The sequence below is a fragment of the Silene latifolia genome, chromosome 7 (assembly GCF_048544455.1).
Source record: "Silene latifolia isolate original U9 population chromosome 7, ASM4854445v1, whole genome shotgun sequence".
In the NCBI taxonomy this organism is placed as follows: Eukaryota; Viridiplantae; Streptophyta; class Magnoliopsida; order Caryophyllales; family Caryophyllaceae; genus Silene; species Silene latifolia.
The window spans coordinates 69,687,590-69,710,875 of NC_133532.1; the positions used below are offsets into that span (position 1 = coordinate 69,687,590).

At 38.8% G+C, this 23,286-nt stretch overlaps 1 protein-coding gene across 1 annotated transcript; it reads right to left on the reverse strand.

Moving 5' to 3' along the window:
• Nucleotides 1–8,924: 8,924 nt before the first annotated feature.
• Nucleotides 8,925–13,822, reverse strand: LOC141590209 (uncharacterized). The gene is made up of 6 exons (XM_074410816.1): nucleotides 12,875–13,822; nucleotides 12,277–12,788; nucleotides 10,828–12,089; nucleotides 10,053–10,197; nucleotides 9,421–9,906; nucleotides 8,925–9,354 (listed from the first exon to the last, which is right to left on the reverse strand). The coding sequence occupies exons 1-6, from the start codon at nucleotides 13,820–13,822 to the stop codon at nucleotides 8,925–8,927; spliced, it is 3,783 nt and encodes a 1,260-aa protein (XP_074266917.1).
• Nucleotides 13,823–23,286: the final 9,464 nt, after the last annotated feature.

Genomic DNA, 23,286 nt, shown 5'->3' on the forward strand with positions numbered 1-23,286 from the left:
AGTTTTGGTTGAGATTTTAGTGTTTTTTGTTTTGGACTTGTCGTCCGGGATTTGGTGTGTTGGACTCGTTGGTTCTGGGCTTTGGACTTGTTGGTCCTGGACTTTGTTATTTTGGACTTATTGGTCCTGGGCTTTGGACTTGTTGGTCCTGGACTTGGTATTTTGGACTTATTGGTCCTGGACTTGGTGTTTTGGATTTATTGGTCCTGAGCTTTGGACTTGTTTGTCCAGGACTTGGTGTTTTGGACTCATTGGTCCAGGATTTTGTGTGTTGGACTCATGGGTCCTGGACTTGGTGTTTTGGATTCACTTGTCCAGGATTTTGTGTGTGGGATGCTTTCTTTGGATTTTGGCCTTTTTGAGAAAAGGGTTTCCATCTTGTTTTGTTTTGATTTTGGCTCGGGTCTTGGCCTTCGCCTGATAGCTCCTGGCTATGGGTTTTGCTTTGGCTTTAGGCGAATGGCTTTTAGCCTATTGGTTATGGTTTTTGATTTACTGGTTCTTTGCCGTCCTTCGTTCGAGGAAGGTAGAGGTGCAGACGGGGATGTATCCGTTGGTGAGAGGTTGATACTTGGTGATGGGATGTTTTTTGTAGGGAATGGGCTTGCCTTTCGTCATTGATCATGAACATGGAGATGTTCTTGTTTGTTATCTGGGTTCGTCGTAGAATTCCTTTGATAAAACCTCGTTCTAAATTGGGTGCTAGTGAAAGGTTTCTATTGCCAGACATGGAATAGATAAAGAAAATGGACACGGAATTTTGAGTCCTCTTCGTACTCGGTACGGAACGTCACTCGAGTATACTCACGTTGAATTGGAATATGTCGTATGCTTTAAATTAATTCTCAAATCAATTCTCGTTGTCAACGGGAAATGGTAAATGGGAGAATATATGATAGTTGGAAATCGTACTTTTATTTAGATAAATAAGATGTTAGCATAGACTCGATGAATACATGTGACTCATGGGGATAGCCCCCAGTTTGTCACTTAGGAATAAAAGGACAGACACTAGGATAGATATGAGAAAGCCTAAGACTCGGACTCGGACTCAATCGTAGATACGGACTCCAAATCATCATCTTCCTCCTTGAAGGTCTCCTTTGCAGGATCCAGCGGCTTGAATGTCTTGTCTTGAGCATTGACCCACTTGAGCACTTCACTCTCGTTGTTGGGAATGATAGGAGGACAATAGTCTATGAGGCTTTCATCTCTTTGCAGAATGAGATGTTCATTAGGGTTGTTTTTATCGCTTGGTTAGCCTAGGGATGAAGCTATCAGTTCATGGTTTTCGATCATATTTTGAATAACATGTTTCAGTTTGAAGCATGTTTCAGTGTCATGACCTTTTCCTTGATGATATTGGCAATAGGCATTGCCGTCCCAGAAATGGGTTTTCCTGCTTTCAGACGGGTCTGGAGTGGGCCCGATTGGTTGTAGCTTCCCTTCAGTCACAAGCTTTTGAAGAGCCGCGGCATAGGTTGTGTTGAGGTTGGTGAATGTCCTTTGTGAACGTTCAACCTTGCTGTTTAGCTAGGGACATTTAAGAGGATTGTTATGAGTGAGAGGTGCGATTATGATTTTGCCAGCTTCAATCATATCTTGAATGGCATGCTTGAGTTTGAAGCAGGCTTCGGTGTTATGACATTTGCCTTGATGGTATTGGCAATAAGCATTACCGTTCCAAAAACGGGTTCTTTGGTGTTCAGGTTCATCCGGAGTCGGACCAATGGGTTGCAGTATTCCTTCTGAAGCAAGTATCTCCAGAGCGGTGCCATATGTTATTCCCAGATCTGTGAATACCCTTTGATGTTTTCCAATGGTTTCCACATTGGTGTTTTTTGGGATGTTTTTGTGATTTTTTGTTTTGTTTTTGTCAATCTTGGACGGAAACAGGATTTGGTCGTTGTCAATGAGAAGTTTTTGGGATGTTGCTTGATATTTTGAAAGGGATTTTGGTGAGGTGATTTCATGTTCTTTGTTTGTGGGTTCGTGGATGTGGGAACCATCGGATGACTCCTCATTTTCAACAACTGTTGGTTGGTGAATGGAGGGTGGGTCTTCTCCTTGATGGTTAGGTTCATTTTTGGTATTACCCAACCCTTTTCTCCAAATTAGCTACCCGGGTGTTCAAGTCATCGATAGCAACTTGGAGCTTTGAGAATATGTTGTTGATGGATACGGAGAGCATCATTATAGCGCTTTGTATGCCATCTTCGTCAATTGCATGAATTTTCTATTCGTCAGGAGAGATGAGATGAGAGCAGTCTGTGGAAGATTCCTGACTGTGTCCAATAGGGTTTTCTGGAGGGTTGTTTTTGTTGTTTGTTGAGGGAGGTTGTGGTAACTCGCCCTTTTCAATCATATCAAGAATGGCGCCTTTTAAGGGGAGACACATTTCAATGTCATGTCCGCGACCTTGGTGATATTGACAAAACAATTTTCCATCCCATCTACGTCCTTGCTTGTTTAGTAGAGGGTCTGAAGTTGGACCAATCGGTTTGACCTTTCCTTTCGAGACCAGCCTTCCAAGGCTATGGCATAAGGCATACTCAAATCAGGGAAGGACCTATGAGGTCGTCTGGTTTTATTTGGTGGAGCACCTAAGGAATTGGCTTCAGTGGTTTTGGTAGCCCTCCAACTAGGGTTGGTTTTGTTGTTGGCATGTAGTCGGGTTTCAAAGAGCTTAACCCTTTCCTCAATTTCAGAAGAGGGAAAATTCCCGGTTGCTAGTTTGTCCTAAACTTGGGAGAGACGAGTACTGAAGTTTTCCACGGTAGCTAGGAGTCGAAGGACAATGTTGTTGGTTTCAGCAAAAATCATGGCGAATGCAGATTGATCGGCTTCTTGAGTTCCTGGTTGGCGATTGATGGCACCCAAGGGATTCCTAATTGACATAATGATAGGCGTTATAACTTGTCTTGGCAAGGTATTGCACAAACAACGGCAAGTGTGACACATATGTAAAAAAGGATGTTTTGTCGTGAAGACGCGATGGTGTGACTAGGTTATGAGTTCGTTAAAGATCGTGAATGACCTCTTGTGTTTGAACTCTTGGTGCATGACTTAAATTTAGAATCGAGTGCCGACTTTGGCATAATGATGCCTAGACAAACGACTTATGACTCAGTTTGGATGTGCGTTGATGGCGTGACGCCATTGGACGAGACAAGCACAGAAACTTGACCTTTGACCCATAATGTGGGGGAAAGACGGGTTTAATATCCGAGAGGTTTTGACTCTGCTAACGCCATTGAAGATGTCTTGACAATTAGGCGACACGAACTAGACCAGAAAGTAGCTACTAAGTTCGGCGGAGACTCGACTTTATCTAGACGACTTGACTTGAAATCGACTGGACTCTAATCGACTCGAGGCAGAATCGGAAAGGTGGACTGAAGTTTTCGAAAAATAGAAATTTTCAAAAAGATTCATTTGTCATTTTATGGACGGTTTCCGAAGAGTAGGGATCTTCAAAAGGTCGACCAGTTGAAAGGGTTATCTTAGATTTGTTTTCAAAAGACAGTTTGAGTTGAAATTGCGGCGGCTCTAAAAACAAAGTGTTGTTTCCGAAGACGGTTTTTGAAATTCTGAATCACGGATTCGAAAATCGAGAATTGAAGAATTTGAAATCGTCATCACAATAGCCATGAAAACGGTTAAATTTGTTTTCAAAGAATTTAAAATTGGGTTGAAAATTTGAAAACGGTTAAGTTTGTTTTCAAAGATTTGAGTTTTGATTTGAAATCTGAAAACAGTTAAATTTGTTTTCAAAGATTTGAAATTGTATTTGAAATTTGAAAACTGTTAAATTTGTTTTCAAATAATTGATTTTGAATTGAAATTTGAAAACGGTTAAATTTGTTTTCAAGCGATTTGAATGGGTTGAAAATTTGAAAACGGTTAAATTTGTTTTCAAATGATTTGAAATTGGATTTGAAATTTGAAAACGGTTAAATTTGTTTTCAAAGATTGAGTTTGAATTGAAATTTGAAAACGGTTAAATTTGTTTTCAAAGATTTGATTTTGAATTTGAAATTTGAAAACGGTTAAATTTGTTTTCAAAAATTTGATTTTGAATTGAAATTTGAAAACGGTTAAATTGTTTTCAAATATTTGATCTTAGAAATTATGAGGATTGAATTCGTCATTACGACGGGTTAGAAAACCGTTTTAACCTTTGAAAGACGGTATGCAAATAAAAAATTGTGAGAATTGAAATCGTCATTACGTTGGCTTAGAAAAGCCAAATTTTATTTCAAAAACGAGATTTGAAATTGGGAAAGTCGAAAGGGTTGAAATCGTCATTACGACAGTTTGAAAAACGTTTTTGATCGAAAATTGATTTCGAATTTCGAAAAGTTGAGTGTAGAATTTGTCATTACGACGACGTAAAAGGGCGCTTTGAGAATGCAACGGTCGGTGATAGACCGAGGTTCGAAATGGCCATTACGACGACGTAAAAGGGTATTTTGAAATGGTTATAAAAACCGAGTTTGAAAATTGTCATTGCGATGGACTAGAAGGGCGTGTTTGAAATGGTTGTAGAAAACCAGGTCTGAAAATCGTCATTACGACGGCCTAGAAAGGTGTGTTGAAATGGTTGTAGAAAACCGGGTTTGAAAATCGTCATTACGACAACCTAGAAAGGCATGTTGAAATGGTTGTAGAAAATCGGGTTTGAAAATCGTCATTACGACGGCCTAGAAAGGCGTGTTGAAATGGTTGTAGAAAACCGGGTTTGAAAATCATCATTACGACGGCTTAGAAAGGTGTGCAATAGTCAGCAAAAGACCGAGGTTTGGAATGGCCATTATAACGGCGTGAAAGGGTGTTTTTGAAAAGGTCGTAGAGAACCGGTTTTGAAAGTCGTCATTACGACGACATAAAATGGGTTTGCAACGGTCGGTGAAAGACCGAGGTTTGAAACGGCCATTATAACGGCACAAAAGTATGTTTTGAAAGGTTTGAAATGACACGGAAGGACTTATGATCACATAACACATAAGCACTCGCAGTTTCATTATATTATGCATAATGCTGACACGGATTTTGGCTTAAAGGGCGGGTTACACACCAAGTAATCAAAGCCCGATTTTCGAGAGGGATACCAAATTACCAATCCAAACAAAATGTGTAAGGAGGGTGCCCTAGCCTCGTGCTCGAAGGTGATGAAAGCTCTTTGACGAAATAGATATGTGTAACATCAATGGTATGCTTGACTCAATCGGGATTCAAAACGCGGGGATGAGAAAACTCACGCCGACGGGATGAGCCAATTGGTCGAAAAGGGTTAGATTGTGGGCCCGGACAAGGAACCCGACTATGACCGTAATATTAATTAATTCACTTTAACCACGACCTCGTTCGAGTTTCACCTCTAAGGATCACAAAGACACAAGTGTCCTAGTTCTCCCCAGCGGAGTCGCCAAATTATGGACATGGGCCACGCGTTACGCGTACATGGGCTGCCGCCGATCCGTGGACGTAGGCCACCTACACGGCAAGCCAATATGTGGACGTATAACGGTCGGAAAGCCACGTTTGGAGGCGTAGAAATGCTTTTGACCGGATCACTTTAGATCGGTCGGTTTCGCCTCGGCAAAGGTCTCAAAACGATGTTTGAGATGTTCGGACTCGCCACCAAGCATTTGTGGGATGCTTGGAACCCGTTCGAATCCACTTTATACCTAGGTTAATCAAGGCAAAAAGTGGTGTTTGACATAGGTACTAAAGATAAGGAATCGTCTCCCTTTTAGCATTCTATGCCTAAAATGACTCTCGTGCGCCCTGGATAAGGCCATCCACTATCCAAAGGTTTTGAGTAAGGGGTGAGGGTACGTATTGGGTAGCCCTTTAATCAGACACCCAATCCCGCCCGCGTTAGCGGCCTCTACTGTTCGATCGTGGTTGTTTAAGTGCAAAAGTTGATAAAACGGTTTAAATGCATGAATGCGCATCCAAAGGTTTAACCTAACATCTGAAAGTTTGCTAAGTCGGTTTGTTTATCCACATAGCATTAAATTGATGTCAAAGTTGGATTTAGATTGATTTGCATGTGAAACGGAAATTAAACATCCATTTACCAAATTCGGATTATGATGCTTAACACGATCCATTTGTTTGAAAAGGTGTGTTTAAAGGATAAAGTATAAAATGCAAACTCGTCAATCTGATCCGTCACGTATTCGGATTAACCGTAATCGAGATCGTCCTAGACAAGTGCTAAAAGCGAAACAAAACAGTGCCAGGCAGCCCCATTAAGGCGCGAGCCTATTGGCGAGGGAACAAGGCCTTTCCAGGTTTTAAAATATGAAAACAGACGGCCTCTTGGGGCGCGAGTCAGATGACGACCCAAGGGGCGTCTCCTGGTTGTTAAAAAAAAGGTTGTTTAAAAACCGTTTTTTGTGATTAATGATTTGCAAGTATGATTTGCATGACTCGGAATAATTACTATTATGTTAGTAATATTCGTTGTCGGATTTGCAAGTTTAAAAAGCATAATAAAATGTGTAAAAGGAAAATGTTTGATTTGAACTAATTATGTTAAGTTCAATTATTTGTAATTAGTCAAGTTTGTCATCTTACTCGGATTAAATCGACATGGTGTAAAGAACCAAGGATGATTATGAATTATGACTAATATGTTTGCAAATGTAAATAAATGAGAAGGATGCTAAGTAAAATAAAAGGGGGTTAAAATACCCTTTAATTTGTAATTAACCTATAATATCATCCAGTCACGGATTAAACCGTCATGGTATAAAGAACCAAGGATGATTTTTGTAATGGTCAAAATATGTTTATCATAAAAATGAATTAAGATGGTAAATAAAAGAAAAGAATTTCCTTTAAAATGTAATTAACCAATTAATATCACCGAGTCACGGATTAAACCATCATGGTATATGGAACCAAGGGTGATTATGATTTATGGCTAAAAAGTTTGTCATAAAAATGATTTGAAACATTTGAAATGCTAAAAACCGATTGCAAATAAGAAATGAAATAAAGAGGAAAGACGAGAACAAACACGACTGGATTAAGGCATGAGAGGGCATTGAGGCGCGAGCCATACAGCTATACAAGCAGCCCCTGTCTCAGGCCAAAAATCCGGTTTTGGCTCGTCTATCCAATATTTGAATCGTGTTATGCATTGTTCATGCATATAAACTCATAAAAACACTAAATACATGAAATAAATGAGTTGTTTACACCCTCAAACTTACGTGTATTGATGTTTGCGAGGTACATGACTTTAGAGTTGGTTTTCTCGTTGTGAGTACTCGTGATAAAGAGTGTCTTAAAAAAGGATTTTGTTTTGAAAATAGGTTGATAATATGTTAATTAAAACATGTTGATTGATGAATTGAGTTGGTCAAATGGGTCGGTTGAATGCACGACGACGGTACCAAACAAAATGTGTAAGGCTTGTGTTTTCGATCGGTAGGTCGAAAACACGTGTCGATTAAGTGACTTAGGAAGTCGAGTCTAGAAGTTTAAGAGAGATGTGAGGGGGCGGACGCTCGCGTAAAGATTATGGTGTGTGATGGTGGGTATTTATAGAGAAATGTGGGATGGTAGGTCGGTTGAGTTTGCTTAGAGGCTAAGCAGACAGCCCAAAGAGGCGCGAGCCACCTAGTGATTGAAAGGGGTGTACTGTCCCTTTCAATTTGGACGTGGCCTTTGCTCTATCTATTATTTGGTTGGTTTGATTTGTGGTAATCTAATAAGATGTCGTGTAATAATATGGGCACCTAATAAGATGATTTTGGGTGTTACTTGGGGTAGGTAATTTGTGTGCTTGACTCGGGTTTGACCCGTGTGAGTCGGGATTTGAATTTCGAGTCAGTTTTTAGCCCGGTGTTGATTTTGACTCTAATTAGGGTCATTTTAATGAAATGACATGATAAAGACATTCATGGCATTATTTTCGACATTTGAGATTTGGGTTGACTCGGGTTGACTCAGGTTGACTCGAGTTGCGGGTTTCTGAGTCGGTTTTGGTAGGGCAGAGCAAAAAATCCGATTATCCAAACTGATCCGATATACGATCCTAATCCGATCCGAATGTTTGGATATCCGATCCGAAAGTTAAGCTTGGTTTGGATATCTGATCCGAAATCTTTGGTTTTGGTTTGGATATGGATATTAGAATTAAAACATTTGGATATCTGATCCGATCCGAAACTATAGTTGTCTAGTATAATTTCGAGAAAATAAAATTTTATTTGATACAACAACTTAATTATTGTTTAAAATATTAGAGAAATATTTAGGTGGTACTTAAATTTTATGTCGAGAACATTGGAATAAGAATACTAAAGAAAACCATCATGTAAGATTATGAATATAATCGTGTTTCAAACTTAATTTTAAAGTAAATTCAAAAGTATGGATATCCGACGGATATCCGCATCGAACATTGGATATCCGAAACATTTGGTTTGGATATTGGATATCTAACTTCAGGATTTTTAATATGGATATCCGATCCGAACTAGCACTTTGGATCAAATGCCCGATTCGTACTCTGCCCTAGGTTTTGGGTCCGAAGACGGTTTTAACTCTAAATAGTGTTATTTTAATGCAAATGAAGTTAGAAAACCATTCATGAAATCATTTTTCATATCCGAGTAGTGCACTAAACCGTCTCATGTATAGCCAATCCATGCACGCATATCAAAAATATGTTATAGTCCGATCATCATCGGGTGGTTTTTGGAAGGTGCAGATACTGGGTATTGTTATTATTATTATTATTATTATTATTATTATTATTATTATTATTATTATTATTATTATTATTATTATTTTTTTTTTTTTTTTTTTTTGCAAGAAGATATACCTCATTTTATTAAGAAGAGGATAAAACCTTACAAAGCTATCCACTAGCTACCCAAGAGGGTAAACAAAACGAACTTTTAATCCTCAATGCAAGCCTGAGAGTGACTAGCTAACAGCCTAAGTTTTACAACATGTTTAATTTGTTCAACAAGAGTAACAGGTTGAGTTTCATGTGCACTGAAAAGTCTGCCATTCCTTTCTTTCCAAATATGATAGATAGCAGCAGCTAAGCAGCTCTTTCTCCACTGATGCTTCCAATGATGTCTGCCCCTAGATTGAACCATCCAGGTGAGTTCAGTATCAAGAGCATTACTTCGAGTAGGCAAAGCCATCCAATGCACAAGCCCCTGCCAGATTTGTTGAGAGTAAAGGCATCTGAAAAAGAGATGTCTATGCGACTCAGACATTTGCTTACAGAGGATGCACCTGTTAATAATGACCATTCCTCTTTTGGCCAGAAGATCCACAGTTGGTAGCTTCCTCAGAGCAGTAAGAGTAGCAGTAACTCTGTGCTTGGGTAGAACAGCAGAACCCTGTAAAGCTTTAAACTAGGGGAGAATAGGACCATGTAACCTGAACCAGTCATAAGCCAAGCCAAGTTTGAATTTACCATGGGCAAACCAACTGGCCACCACAACAGTGCCAGTAGAAATGGAACCTGTTCTAGCCAGGATTTCATCTTTAACTTTGATAAGGCTGCACAGGCTTTCAGGGTATCTATCCTTAATGCTAAGTTGCCAAATGGAACTATCAGGGAAAGTGTAAGCTCGATTCCACTGAGCCCAATTCCCTTCAAAGTCATGATCAAGCACCCAAAGCCATTTAGCCAGCAGTGCTTTATTCCAAGAGAGCAATTCCTTAATATTGAACCCACCTTCATCCCCAGGCCTGCAAATGCATTTCCAGGAATGGAAGACAAGTTTCCTTGCACCAGGTTCTACATTCCAGAAGTAATCCTTGCAAATTTTATTTATTCTTTTCAGAATAGTCTTAGGAAGTAGAGCAGTAGCACACCAAAAGTTAGCTAGCCCAAAGATAACAGAGTTAAGAATTTGGATTCTGCCAGCATAAGAGAGGAAAGTGTTAGACCAGTGAAGTAGGGAGTTTTGAATCTTGGTAATAAGAGTACCATAACTTCCACAGAATTCTTAGTAGAGTTGAGAGGGATCCCAAGATATCTGAATGGGAAATGTCCCTCAGTAAACCCAGTGGCCTGCAGGATCTGAGCTCTGACAGAGGGATTAACTCCACCAAAATAAATTTCAGTCTTAGTAGTATTAGCATGAAGACCAGACCAGGAAGCAAAATCATTAATAATACCCATATCACCAGTGACAGAAGGTACATCACCTCGAGTAAAGAGCATCAAATCATCAGCAAAGACTAAGTGAGTGAGCTTAACTTTAGCACACTTGGGATGCAGATCGACACGAGGCTTGGAATCTAACTTCCTTAAGTGTCCGGATAAAATCTCCATCGAGCACAAAGAGGTAGGGAGAGAGTGGGTCTCCTTGCCTAAGGCCACTCTTACCCTTGAAAAAACCATGAGTAGAACCATTGATTTTAATGGAAAACCAAGAACCAGAAATACACCCCATAATCCAGTGAATAAAAGCAGTGGGAAGCTTCAAGGCATGAAGCATATTGAGGATGAAGTCCCATTGCAAAGAGTCAAAAGCTTTATGAATATCAATTTTGATTAAAGCCCTAGGAGTAAGGAATTTCCTGGAATAGTTCCTTACAAGGGATTGAGAAAGCATAATGTTTTCAAAGATACTTCTCCCTTGGACAAAAGCAGCCTGTTCAGGGCCCACAAGGGAAGGGAGGATAGGCTTAAGTCTGTTGACCAGAATCTTACTAATGGTTTTATATATAATGGTGCAGCAAGATATAGGTCTGAAATCAGTCACAAAGTTACTATTTTTTTTTTTTTTGGGATTAGGGTGAGCAAAGTAGAATTAGCTTGCTTACTCATTTTACCAGTATTGAAGAAGTTTAACACAGCTTTGCAAAAGTCAGAGCTGATAAGCTCCCAGGAATCCTTAAAGAAACCTGAGGAGAAACCATCAGGCCCAGGGCTCTTGTCAGAACTAATGCTAAACAAAGTAGCTTTAATTTCATCCAGAGAGACAGGTTTAATAAGACTAGCAGAGTCCTCAGGGGAGACACAGGAGCCCTGATGAATTAGGGATGTATCCAAAGGAGAAGTGGGAGTAGTAGAGCCCAAGAGATGGGAGTAATAATCAACAAAACCCTCAGCTACATCAGACAACCCAATCCTTTCAGTTCCATGTCTATCAACAATCCTGCCAATGATTTGTTGATTTTTCCTCTCCTGCAGTCTAGAGAAAAAGTATTTAGAGGAGCAATCACCATGTTTAATATTGTCAACTTTTGCTTTTTGCTTTAAGAAGCTCATTTCAGCTTGCTTAAGAGTATTATAGTCAACGAACAACTGCTTTTCCTTGTGCATAAGATCAGGAGAAAGAGGGCAAGACTGCAGCATAGCTTGACAATTCATAAGAGCAACCTTAGCTACCACCACTCTATTGGAAATGTCACTATAATTTTGCTTGTGAAGGCCATATAAGCTGACTCTAACATTCTTGAGCTTGCCAAAGAGCTTAAACATAGCAGTACCCTGAACAGGGAGATGCCATGCCTGGGTGACAAGATCCCTATAAGAGGCATGGGTAGTCCAGCAATTAAGGAAGCTAAATCTGGACTTTAAAGGAGGATCATCAAATACTGTTACCAGTACATGAGAGTGATCAGATATACCAGCAGGCAAAAAATTAGCATAAGTGGTAGGGAATTGGTTGAACCAGTCAAGGTTAGCTAAAGCCCTATCCAGCTTGGACCAAGTTCTGGTACTGTCATCTTGCTTGTTAGTCCAGGTATATTCACATCCAGACCCCCTCATATCATCCAATCGACAATTCAAGAGGCAAGTATTGAAAGCTAGGATATCATCCAGGGTAGGAGGAGTGGGACTTATCTTTTCACTAACATCCCTGATCACATTGAAATCCCCCAGGAGGACCCAACTTGTAACAGAATGCTGAATGGAAGAAAGAGCAGTCCATAGATCCTCCCTTATTTTAGGATCATTACTACCATAAACCATAGTAAGAAAGAATTTCTGAGAAGTAGCATGATGATTAATGGCACAGTGAATGAACTGTGCATTGGAGAGAATAAGAAACGATGAATGATAGCGAGGGTTAAAGATGAGCCAGATCCTGCCATTATAATGACAGTCATAATTGCATATCACACTATAATTGCTGAACTTATTTTTGATGATATTATCAGCATTCTTCTTTTTTACTCTAGTTTCCAAAACACCAAGAACATCTAGCTTATTACTCCACAAGAAATCTCTGATCTCTTGTTGCTTGAGAGGGTCATTACACCCTCTAATGTTGCAGGAGATGATCTTCATGAGAAATTTTATCAGGGGGCTCTTTATCCACTAGAGTAGCATCAGAGTGCTCATTTTCAATACTAAGAGAATCAAATCTGTTCTCAGTAAGTGGGACATCACTATGGTTATCACTGTGTTCAGCCTCAGTACAGTCTCTCTTCTTGACAATTTGAGACCTCCTATCCACCACCCTAGGGCTACCAGCATGCTGAGGAGAGTGTGAGCCTAGCACATGGCATTCTGAGTGCATTTCAGTAGTCAGAGAAGAGGAGCCATCACCCTGAACATGTGAGGAACCAGCTAGATGCACTGGTTGATCCTGGACATGCTCAGGAGTAGCATCCTCTATCTGGCCATCTGAGGTACCACCTAGCTCATAGCATACTGAGCCCAACTCAACCTCAGGTTGTGGTACACTAGGGGGGATAGGGTTAGTAGAGGGCTTAGCCTTATACACCTTCTTGGGATCACTACTAGTAGGTTGGTGCCATTTACATTTCTTTGAGTTTATGCCCTAACTTCCCACACCCGAAAGTGGAAAGGAAGCTATTCATAGATGATTCTCTGAACAGTTTGGCCATGAAAAGGTGTATTAAGAACAATTTCATCAGGTAAAGTGGCAGAAACATCAGCCTCAACAAGGATCCTTGCAAAGGACAGTTTAGTCTTACAAGTGGTATTGAGATCAGCAAATAGAGGTTTCCCAATCTTGCTAGCCATCTTGCTTAGCACAGATTCAGACCAGAGAAATGGTTCCAAGTCAGGAAACAAGACCCAAATAGGAACAGTGGAGATCTTATCCATTTCCATAGAGAAGTTAGGATACCATTGCTTTAGAATGAGAGAGCTTGACCCCAGTTTCCAAGGACCCTCCCTAAGAACATTATTCATATCCTCTTGAGTGGCGAACCTGAAGCTGAACCACCCCTTCCTGTAGTATTGGACTACTGGAGAAGCAATATGCTTCCAAGCTTTTTGGGCAAAATCTTGAACTTGCTTTAGGTTAGGCTTAGACCCAAGGAAGTTTCCCATTAAAGTATACTTCCAATAATCCAATTCCCCTTGGAAATCCTCAAGATTGACCTCAATTTCAGTAGAGTTCTTGCTATGTTCATCAAAGAATAAGGACATACCCAATTGACTAGGTCCTTTAACAACATCATTCCATTTCCTAGGGTTATTTTCCCCAAAACCTAAGTTTGGTTTTGACGTATCAACAGAATCCTCGGAATTAGGGGCGACATTAGTAACAACAACAGGTTCAACGACAACAGGGGTGTCAGTAACCGTAGCATTAGCAGAGACAACCTTATCAGTCACAATAACAGGGGAGTCCTTAGTAGAGCTCAAATTGTTCGCAACAATGGCGGAATTTGGAGCAATAGAAGAAGTATTAACCACTAAAGTTGAAGAAGGAGTTTGGGAGGAGCGAGTTTTACGCGCAGAATTATGAACCGCAGTGTCAACAAAATCACTGAGAAGAGCAGGGGAACGAGGAGAATTCACCTGGGTTTGACAATTCTCCGAGGATTGATCAGAATTATCCATGAAAGTGGTATGAGAAGGAGCGGATTGAGACGAGCTATCCAATGACGGTCTTCCTTTGGGGGGTCGACCTCTTCCGCGAGCCATGCGAGCTAGAAAAACGAGCAACAATAGATCGCCTTTCTAGAGAGAGAAAACTTCTCTCAAAACACAACTCTTATTATTATTATTATTATTATTATTATTATTATTATTATTATTATTATTATTATTATTATTATTATTATTATTATTATTATTATTATTATTATTATTATTATTATTATTATTATTATTATTATTACTACTACGTTGTTTTATTTATTCTTTTCTATTCTTTATTATTGCTATTATTATTCTTTGCTATTATTTTTCGCTATTATTTTATTCGCTATTATTGTTTTTGCTATTATTATTCTTTGTTATTATTATTATTATTATTATTATTATTATTATTATTATTATTATTATTATTATTATTATTATTATTATTATTATTATTATTATTATTATTACTATTATTATTATTATTATTATTATTATTATTATTATTACTACTCTATTTGTTATTCTTGCTATTATTATTCGCTTATTATTGTTATTCTATTTATTCTTATCGCTATTATTTCTTCTATTCTTATTCTTTACTATTATTCTTTATTATTATTATTATTATTATTATTATTATTATTATTATTATTATTATTATTATTATTATTATTATTATTATTATTATTATTATTATTATTATTATTATTATTATTATTATTATTATTATTATTATTATTATTATTATTATTATTATTATTATTATTATTATTATTATTATTATTATTATTATTATTATTATTATTATTATTATTATTATTATTATTATTATTATTATTATTATTATTATTATTATTATTATTATTATTATTATTATTATTATTATTATTATTATTATTATTATTATTATTATTATTATTATTATTATTATTATTATTATTATTATTATTATTATTATTATTATTATTATTATTATTATTCTTCTTCTTCTTCTTCTTCTTCTTCTTCTTCTTATTATTATTATTATTATTCTTCTTCTTCTTCTTCTTCTTCTTATTATTATTATTATTATTATTATTATTATTATTATTATTATTATTATTATTATTATTATTATTATTATTATTATTATTATTATTATTATTATTATTATTATTATCTTTATTATTATCTTTATTATTATCATCATTATTATTATCATTATTATCATTATTATCATTATTATCATTATTATCATCATTATTATTATTATTATTATTATTATTATTATTATTATTATTATTATTATTATTATTATTATTATTATTATTATTATTATTATTATTATTATTATTATTATTATTATTATTATTATTATTATTATTATTATTATTATTATTATTATTATTTTAAAGGGATGCGCGCAGCTTTCATTAAAATAAAAATAAAAGTTTACATGAAATTGGTGGGGCGCCGAGAGACAATCTGGGTTCCCACACCCTTAGCAATAGCAAAGCTAAGTCTAGTAAAAATGTCAGCGGCCACCCGAGTCCCCGCATCCTGAGATCCGAGAATTTCTTGATCCGCTGAGCAAGGCAACAACATCCGAACCGGCTCCCAAGTGAAGAGAAAGAGAAAGGTAGGAAACCATAACCTGCTATCGCGCACAAATCCCCATACTTAGCACACTTTGTTGAGCAAAGATCGGCGACAACCCGGCCCGACACAAAATCGCCAACCGGTCCCGAGTCAAAGGTGAAGAACCCGTCGGATCGACGCACACATCACGACCCCTGTCCAAAGAATAAAGCAATAAATCCGCAGGACGAAGAGAGCCACCATGCCCATCAACCAAACCGATATCAACCTCCTTCCCCGCAGTAATACCAGATCTATAGCAGATGTCGAAAAGAGTGTCGCGGACAAGGTTATGCCGATGGTTAACGCCCACAGTACCAATACAAGAAACAGCGTGGTCCTCAAAAACATCCCCAGCAAAAACCCGAGAGCAAGCAGGACAAGGCCTAGATACCGTGAATAACGGAACACCCAGACGATACCCCAGCACACTAAGGTAAGTCCTCCCGTTCATAGTCTGCCTAACCCTAAGAAAGGAACCGCACGTAACCAATCAGAGGAGTGAGAACCCTGCTGAGACTGCCATAAAGCAAGATGGCGTGGTGTCAAAGAGAAAACAGACTCTGAGGCAGCAGCAACCGTCGTGAAATAAATGTCTGCTGTTTTGTGTGGATTTTGCGCAGGGCGAAATCAGGTCAGGGTGATACTATATAGGGTTAACTAGCTCTGATTAGCCTATTGGTCAGGTTGACAGGGTACGATATTATGCTGTAAATAAGATAATAAAAATAACAAGACAAACAATTTTGTACGTGGAAAACCCTTGAATGGGAAAAAACCACGGGCACTAAGCCAGGAGAGGATTTCACTATATGATTTGAGAGAATATTATTATGATGACAATAATGCTTGTGTTTCTCTAAGTAGTATGTATATATCTTCTTGCGTATGAATGATCCCCTTTCGGATCTCTCAAGTGTTCTTTATATAGATTCCCATCTTGAACGGCTGCATGATCAAGCATTGAAGGCTGAATATTCTCCATAATTGCTGGTAATAATTGCTGAATATTTCCTTCTTAATTACCGTATTTACTGCATAATCTTCACACTTAATGCTGCGTATTTATTTCCATTAATATACGCGGATTTGGTTAAATATTGTCCTGATATTTGGACCGTTGTCCTCTCCATGGCCTGGCGCCTATCTTCATGTGCCCTGAGAGCCTGGCACCATGAGAGCCTGACAGTCAGGATTAGATGAAATGCTGATCAGGGTGGTCTGCGGATTTCCAGGCCTAACATCTGCCAATTTCTTCATAAGTTTGGGGGCAGCAATTTCACTAGGGTGACCTAATATACCAGAACCTGTAGTCGCAGTAAACACCCTGCGCGGCATCATCAAAAGCAGGGCCAGCAACTACAATACCAGAAGGGCCGAGGAGCTTAGCCTGCAAACCAGCAGACTGCAAGCGGGACGCAATAAAAGCATAAATTAAAACATCTCCCGCCGCATAGACACCAAGATGAAAAGGGAATGTAGCAAGTTGCCACTGCCAATCCCCAAAACCCGGCCCTGACGCGGTGACAATACGTTCCAAGCTAGAACGAAGAGTGGCATCAAAAGGAAGATGGACAGACCCAAAAACACTAGGGGAGCAAGTACGAAGGGAGAAGTAGAGCTTAGAAATACCAGTACAAGCTCGAACAAGAAGCAACTCACATTGCGGGTCCTCAATCCTCGCAACCAAGTCCATCAACTCAATGGTCTTAGTTACTCTCATCACCACAATCTCACTGCTAAAACCAGGACAAGTACTGACAGGTCCTCCCAAAACTGTAACACCGCGCAATGGCCGAGAAATAGAAGTGGGGAAAACCCCAGGAAGCCGACTCCGTGGATCCTCAACAGGCCAAAAGATCTCCGTCTTGGAGACATTAAGATGTAATCCAAAATGAGGGCCATCCACCCTAATCAAGTCCAAAACCTTCCCCACCTCCAAAGTATCACCCACGATGGTGCCATCATCTAAGTACCATGCCTGCAAAGTGAGGTCAAAAGTGTCCCGGATCTTGCAAACCAAGGGATGCAAAACCAACGCGAAAAGCAAAGGCTCCAACGGAACACCCTGCTGAACACCCTGACAAGACCACAGGCAGTGCTCCCCATAAAAAAGGCGAGCCGGGCTGGAATAACAAAACTCCACCCAACGGAGAGAGCGGGCAATGACGGCGGACCTCTGAAGCATGGTCGAACGATCAACAAGGTTGAACGCGATCCGAAATCAACCAAAGAACATAGAAAGCCCCACCTGAGCCCCCCGATCGTCAATGAGCCGGTTCAAGGCATGCAAGATAGCCTCTCCTCCACCGAACACACCCACCCCTAACTGAAGCCCATCAAAATAAGAAGATAAAGACGGACCTGCCATAGAAGCACAAACCTTAGAGACAAGCCGTCTCCAGACCGTACCAACAGCAATAGGACGAACCGCACCACCCGGTTTAACGAGTGGCGTGAGAGGGGCGCTGGCAATGTACTCGCCTAGAGGAAGAGGACACCGGCCCTCAAGAAAAAGATTAACCACCCTAGTAATAGAAGTGATCAAATCATCGGAGATAGCCACAGCAGTGCCACTCAAACAATCCATAAGGTGTTGGGCACGAAAACCATCCCTCCCACAGGAAGTACCACGAGGGAAGCTCCGAATCATATCCAAGACCATAGCCGAAGAAGCGACCAGAGGATGATGATCCCCAGACAGAGGAGGCAATGAAGGAGGCGGGGCGACATGATGCTTCTCACGCAGGGCCACGAGAGTGGCATCGGAGTAGGGGGCGACCCAGAGGAAGAAATCACCCGTACCACAGCAGTATAATGGCCATCAGAAATCTTCCGCCGACATTGGCGGAGGTTAAGCTCACTCAAATCCAGATCCTCATCCACAGAAAATGAAGAAGGACCCTCATCAAAACACTCAGAATAACCGCAAGCCCCCGGTGTCCCCAAGCAAGGATAGCCCAGCAATACTCGCTCCCGATCGACGCCGAATAGCAGTCCGACACTCGTGATTACTCCGAGGAGCGAAAGTCTTGAGCAAACAAAGTGGTAGAACAAGCAAACGAACCCAACGGGAGAGATCAGTAGGGGCATCAAACACCGCATCCAAGGCCCCTTTCAAAGCCTGAGCAAACCCAAGACGGCACTTAGGAGGAATAGATTTCACGGTGCGAAGACCTAAAGACAATAAACGATCCAGCGAAGATATAGACCACTGAACGAGGTCTACACTATCATCAGAAGAAACCGAAGTAGAAGGAGCCAAAGGTCTCGGAATACCATGAATATGGAAGGTGTAAAGGCCATCAACACACTACGGATGCATCACAAAATCACCCCGACTATGCCGACATCTTGCTCTAACAGTACGGGTCATAAAACACACCCCACACAACCAGAGCCCCATCCGTCTCAAAGAACTCTCGGCATTGGAATAAACAGTCAAACTATCAGTAAGAGTCTGACGCGTAAGGTCCAACGCACCGTCATGACAATGTCGGACCTGTAAATGTTTCTGCCAAGCTGCCTTTGTAAGGCCCTTACCAAAACCATCCCGACACACATGAAGACCCGAAAAAGGACAATGGTACCGCACAAGCTCGGGCATGAAGGAAGAAAACCCCACACCCTTCCTCGCACAAAGCGGAACCGCTCGAGCAAAAAGAGACAAGACCCACTCCTAGTCAGGCTAACCACCAACATACCACCCACTCACCGTGATGGTCAACAATCAACACAAGCGACCCTATCCACACGGCACTAGCACACCGCAACACCAACCATAAACCACAGCCACAACCAGGCAGCGGCGGCAAAAAGTGGCCAGTGACTGGCGACTTGAGGTCTAAAGGTCGACTGGAGGTGGTGGTTGGCAGCCAACGACGATAGAATGATCAGAAAACCGTTCGAAAACCGTTGCCCTAAAAGCCTATCACGATACCAGATTCCCTATCACAACACCACACCCACAGCAGACGGCGGTGGTCCTGGTGCCGACGACGTGAGATGAAGGCGGTTGATAGGGTGGCAGCAATGGGTGAAGGCAGCGGTGGCACCGATTTGAAGAATCGCTGATCGCACGTTCCCTCTCCTCTCTCCTCTCAAAATTATTATTATTATTATTATTATTATTATTATTATTATTATTATTATTATTATTATTATTATTATTATTATTATTATTATTATTATTATTATTATTATTATTATTATTATTATTGTTATTATTGTTATTGTTATTGTTCTTATTGTTATTGTTATTGTTATTGTTATTGTTATTGTTATTGTTATTGTTATTGTTATTATTATTGTTATTATTATTATTATTATTATTATTATTATTATTATTATTATTATTATTATTATTATTATTATTATTATTATTATTATTATTATTATTATTATTATTATTATTATTATTATTATTATTATTATTATTATTATTATTATTATTATTATTATTATTATTATTATGCTTCTTCTTCTTCTTCTTCTTCTTCTTCTTCTTCTTCTTCTTCTTCTTCTTCTTCTTCTTCTTCTTCTTCTTCTTCTTCTTCTTATCATTATTATTATTATTATTATTATTATTATTATTATTATTATTATTATTATTATTATTATTATTATTATTATTATTATTATTATTATTATTATTAATATTATTAATATTAATATTATTATTATTATTATTATTATTATTATTATTATTATTATTATTATTATTATTATTATTATTATTATTATTATTATTATTATTATTATTATTATTATTATTATTGTCATTATTATTGTCATCATTAATAATAATATTATTATTATTAATATTATCATTACCATTATTATTATTATTATTATTATTATTATTATTATTATTATTATTACTATTATTATTATTATTATTATTATTATTGTTGTTGTTGTTATTTTTATTGTTATTATTCTTATTATTGTTGTTGTTATTGTTATTATTGTTGTTGTTATTGTTATTATTATTATTATTTTTTTTTATTATTATAATAATAATAATAATAATAATTATTTTTATTTTTATTTTTTATTTATTTATTATTTGTTTTGCAAGAAGATATACCTCATTTTATTAAAAAGAGGATAAAAACTTATAAGGACTATCCACTAGCACCCTAGAAAGGGCACAAAATAACCTAGCTCTCAAGCTCTATACAAGACCTATGAGACTGACAAGCTAGTAATCTAATCTTGACAACATTTTTTATTTGCTCAATAAGAGCTGCAGGCTTTGTTTCCTTTCCACTGAAGATTCTGCCATTTCGTTCTTGCCAAATATAGGAGATAGTTGCAGCTAAACAACTTCTCCTCCAATTATGTTTCTAATGATGTCTGCCCCTTGATTGCACCATCCATTTGAGTTCAGTTTCTAGATCATTACTTCGAGTAGGTAAAGCCATCCAATGCACCAGTCCTTGCCAGACTTGTTGTGAGTACATGCACGTGAAAAAGAGATGCCTGTGAGTCTCGACCATATGCTTACATAGTGTGCATTTGTTGATCAAAACCATGCCTCTACTGATGAGGAGATCCACAGTAGGTAGCTTCCCTAGAGCAGAAAGAGCAGCAGTAACACTGTGCTTAGGTAGGATAGCTGGGCCTTGCAGAGCTTAAAACCAGAAGACATGAGGGCCATGGGATCTGAACCAGTCATAAGCCAAGGCAACTCTGAACTTACCATTTTTATACCAACTGGTCACAGCTGTTATGCTAGCAGAAATGGAACCAGTCCTAGTCGGGATTTCATTCTTGACCTTTATAATGCTGCACAAACTTTCAGGGTATCTATCTTTAATGCTCAGCTGCCAAATGGAACTAGCAGGGAAAGTGTAAGCTCGATTCCACTGAGCCCAGTACCCTGCAGAATCATGGTCAAGCATCCATAGCCATTTAGCCAGGAGTGCTTTATTCCAAGAGAGCAATTCTTTGATATTGAATCCTCCTTCTTTTTGAGGTCTGCAAATGCATTTCCAAGATTGGAATACAAGTTTCCTTCTATCAGTCTCAATATTCCATAAATAATCTTTGCAAATTTTGTTAATCCTTTTCAGAATAGTCTTAGGGAGCAAGGCAGTAGCACACCAGAAGTTAGCCAGTCCAAAGATAACAGAATTAAGAATTTGTATCCTGCCAGGATAGGAGAGGAAGGTGTTAGACCAATGAAGAAGAGAGTTTTGGATATTAGTTATAAGAGTACCATATATTTCCACAGAATTCTTGGCAGAATTGAGAGGAATACCCAGATATCTGAAGGGGAAATGTCCCTCAGTAAAACCAGTTGTCTGCAGAATTTGAGCTTTGACAGAGAGGGAAACTTCACCCAAATAGACTTTTTTTTTTTGATAAAATGTAAGCTTTTCATTAAATCAAAAGGAGAACGTGACCATACATCGTGTTAAGACGACCCAAAGAATTGGGCCTAAACAAAAACACGCGACAAACGAGTAAGAAAAACAGACTGGCCCAAGGCTCACTTACAACCACCGACAAAACCAAACTCTTACCCTATTTCCTTTTAACAACAAAACCCAGGAGAGAGAAAAAGAGACAGCGGTGCCATCTTCACCCTCCACACAAATCATAGATCCACTGATCCTGCAACTCCTTCCTCCTTGTCACAGTTTTAGTTAGCCAAATCTTTATCTCTTTGATGATTCCAGCCGCCATGGTTTCTGGTCTGACAACCGTAGACTCATGCTTGCTGCGATTCCTCTGGTGCCATATGGAATACATCATAGCATTGATGATTCCATTGATAGTGTCCTTCCTATCCCGAGATCCAATGATGTTATTCCGCCAATCCGTCATATCGTCTCGAGGTAAGCTGAAACCCATCCATTGCTCAACTCTATTAATGATTCTTTGACTATATTCACAGGAGAAAAAAAGATGATCCAAGGAATCGTCCCCATCTCCACATATAAGGCAGGTAGTATCAATGTCTAATCCAAAACTTTTCAGTTTTTCATGAGTGTTCAAACCTTTATGGAAATAAATCCATGCTAGCATACTGTGTTTGGGAATAGTCATTTGATTCCATACCAGAGATGACCAAGAGACCTGGTCATTTTTATGTCGAAGATACTCGTAACCTTTGGCAATAGTGTACGTTTTACCAGGGATGTTATCCCATTGCTGTTGTAAATAGGGGACAATAAGAAGGTCCCTCACTTTACAAACTTTCCTCCAGTACTAGCTGGTGTCTTGAGTCGGGTCATAAGTTTTCCAGTCCTGTGCTTTAAGATAAGTGTGACTAACCCACTTAACCCAAAGATGATAAGCTTTTACATAGAGCCGCCACAAAAGTTTACCCCACGCAGCCTTGTTCCAAACCAGATCGTCTTTAAGTCCCAGACCCCCCTCAGACTTAGGCTTACAGACCTTGGACCACCCCACCAAAGGGGTCCTTATGTATTCAGTGGACCCATCCCAGAGAAAATTCCTGCATATTGTTTCTATACGTGCTATGACTCCACTTGGCAGAATGAACATTTGAGCCCAGTAATTGTGATAAGTTTTCAAAACAGACTTGATTAGAACGAGTCTACCAGCATAAGACAACTTCTTGGTGCCTAGTCCCCTGATTTTATTCATGAGCTTCTCAATTATGGGAGCACAATCATGAGCAGTCAATCTAGTAGTTTTGATGGGGACTCCCAGGTATTTAAAAGGGAGTTTCCCTTCCACACACCCAGAGACCTGGAGAATATCATGTTTGATATCTTCATTGACCCCATTAAAATATACATTAGACTTCCCCTTACTCATCTTCAAACCTGAAGCAATAGAAAAAGTAG

Bases quoted from the DNA above. Each gene is read 5' to 3' on its own strand.
- LOC141590209 (XM_074410816.1), bottom strand. From the start codon at position 13,822: ATGGATAATTCTGATCAATCCTCGGAGAATTGTCAAACCCAGGTGAAT. The intron at 9,907-10,052 runs GTTTACTGAGGG...TTATGCTGGCAG, and splicing joins CAGATCCTGCAGGCCACTGG to AATCCAAATTCTTAACTCTG. The intron at 9,355-9,420 runs GTTACATGGTCC...ACCCAAGCACAG, and splicing joins TTGGCTTATGACTGGTTCAG to AGTTACTGCTACTCTTACTG.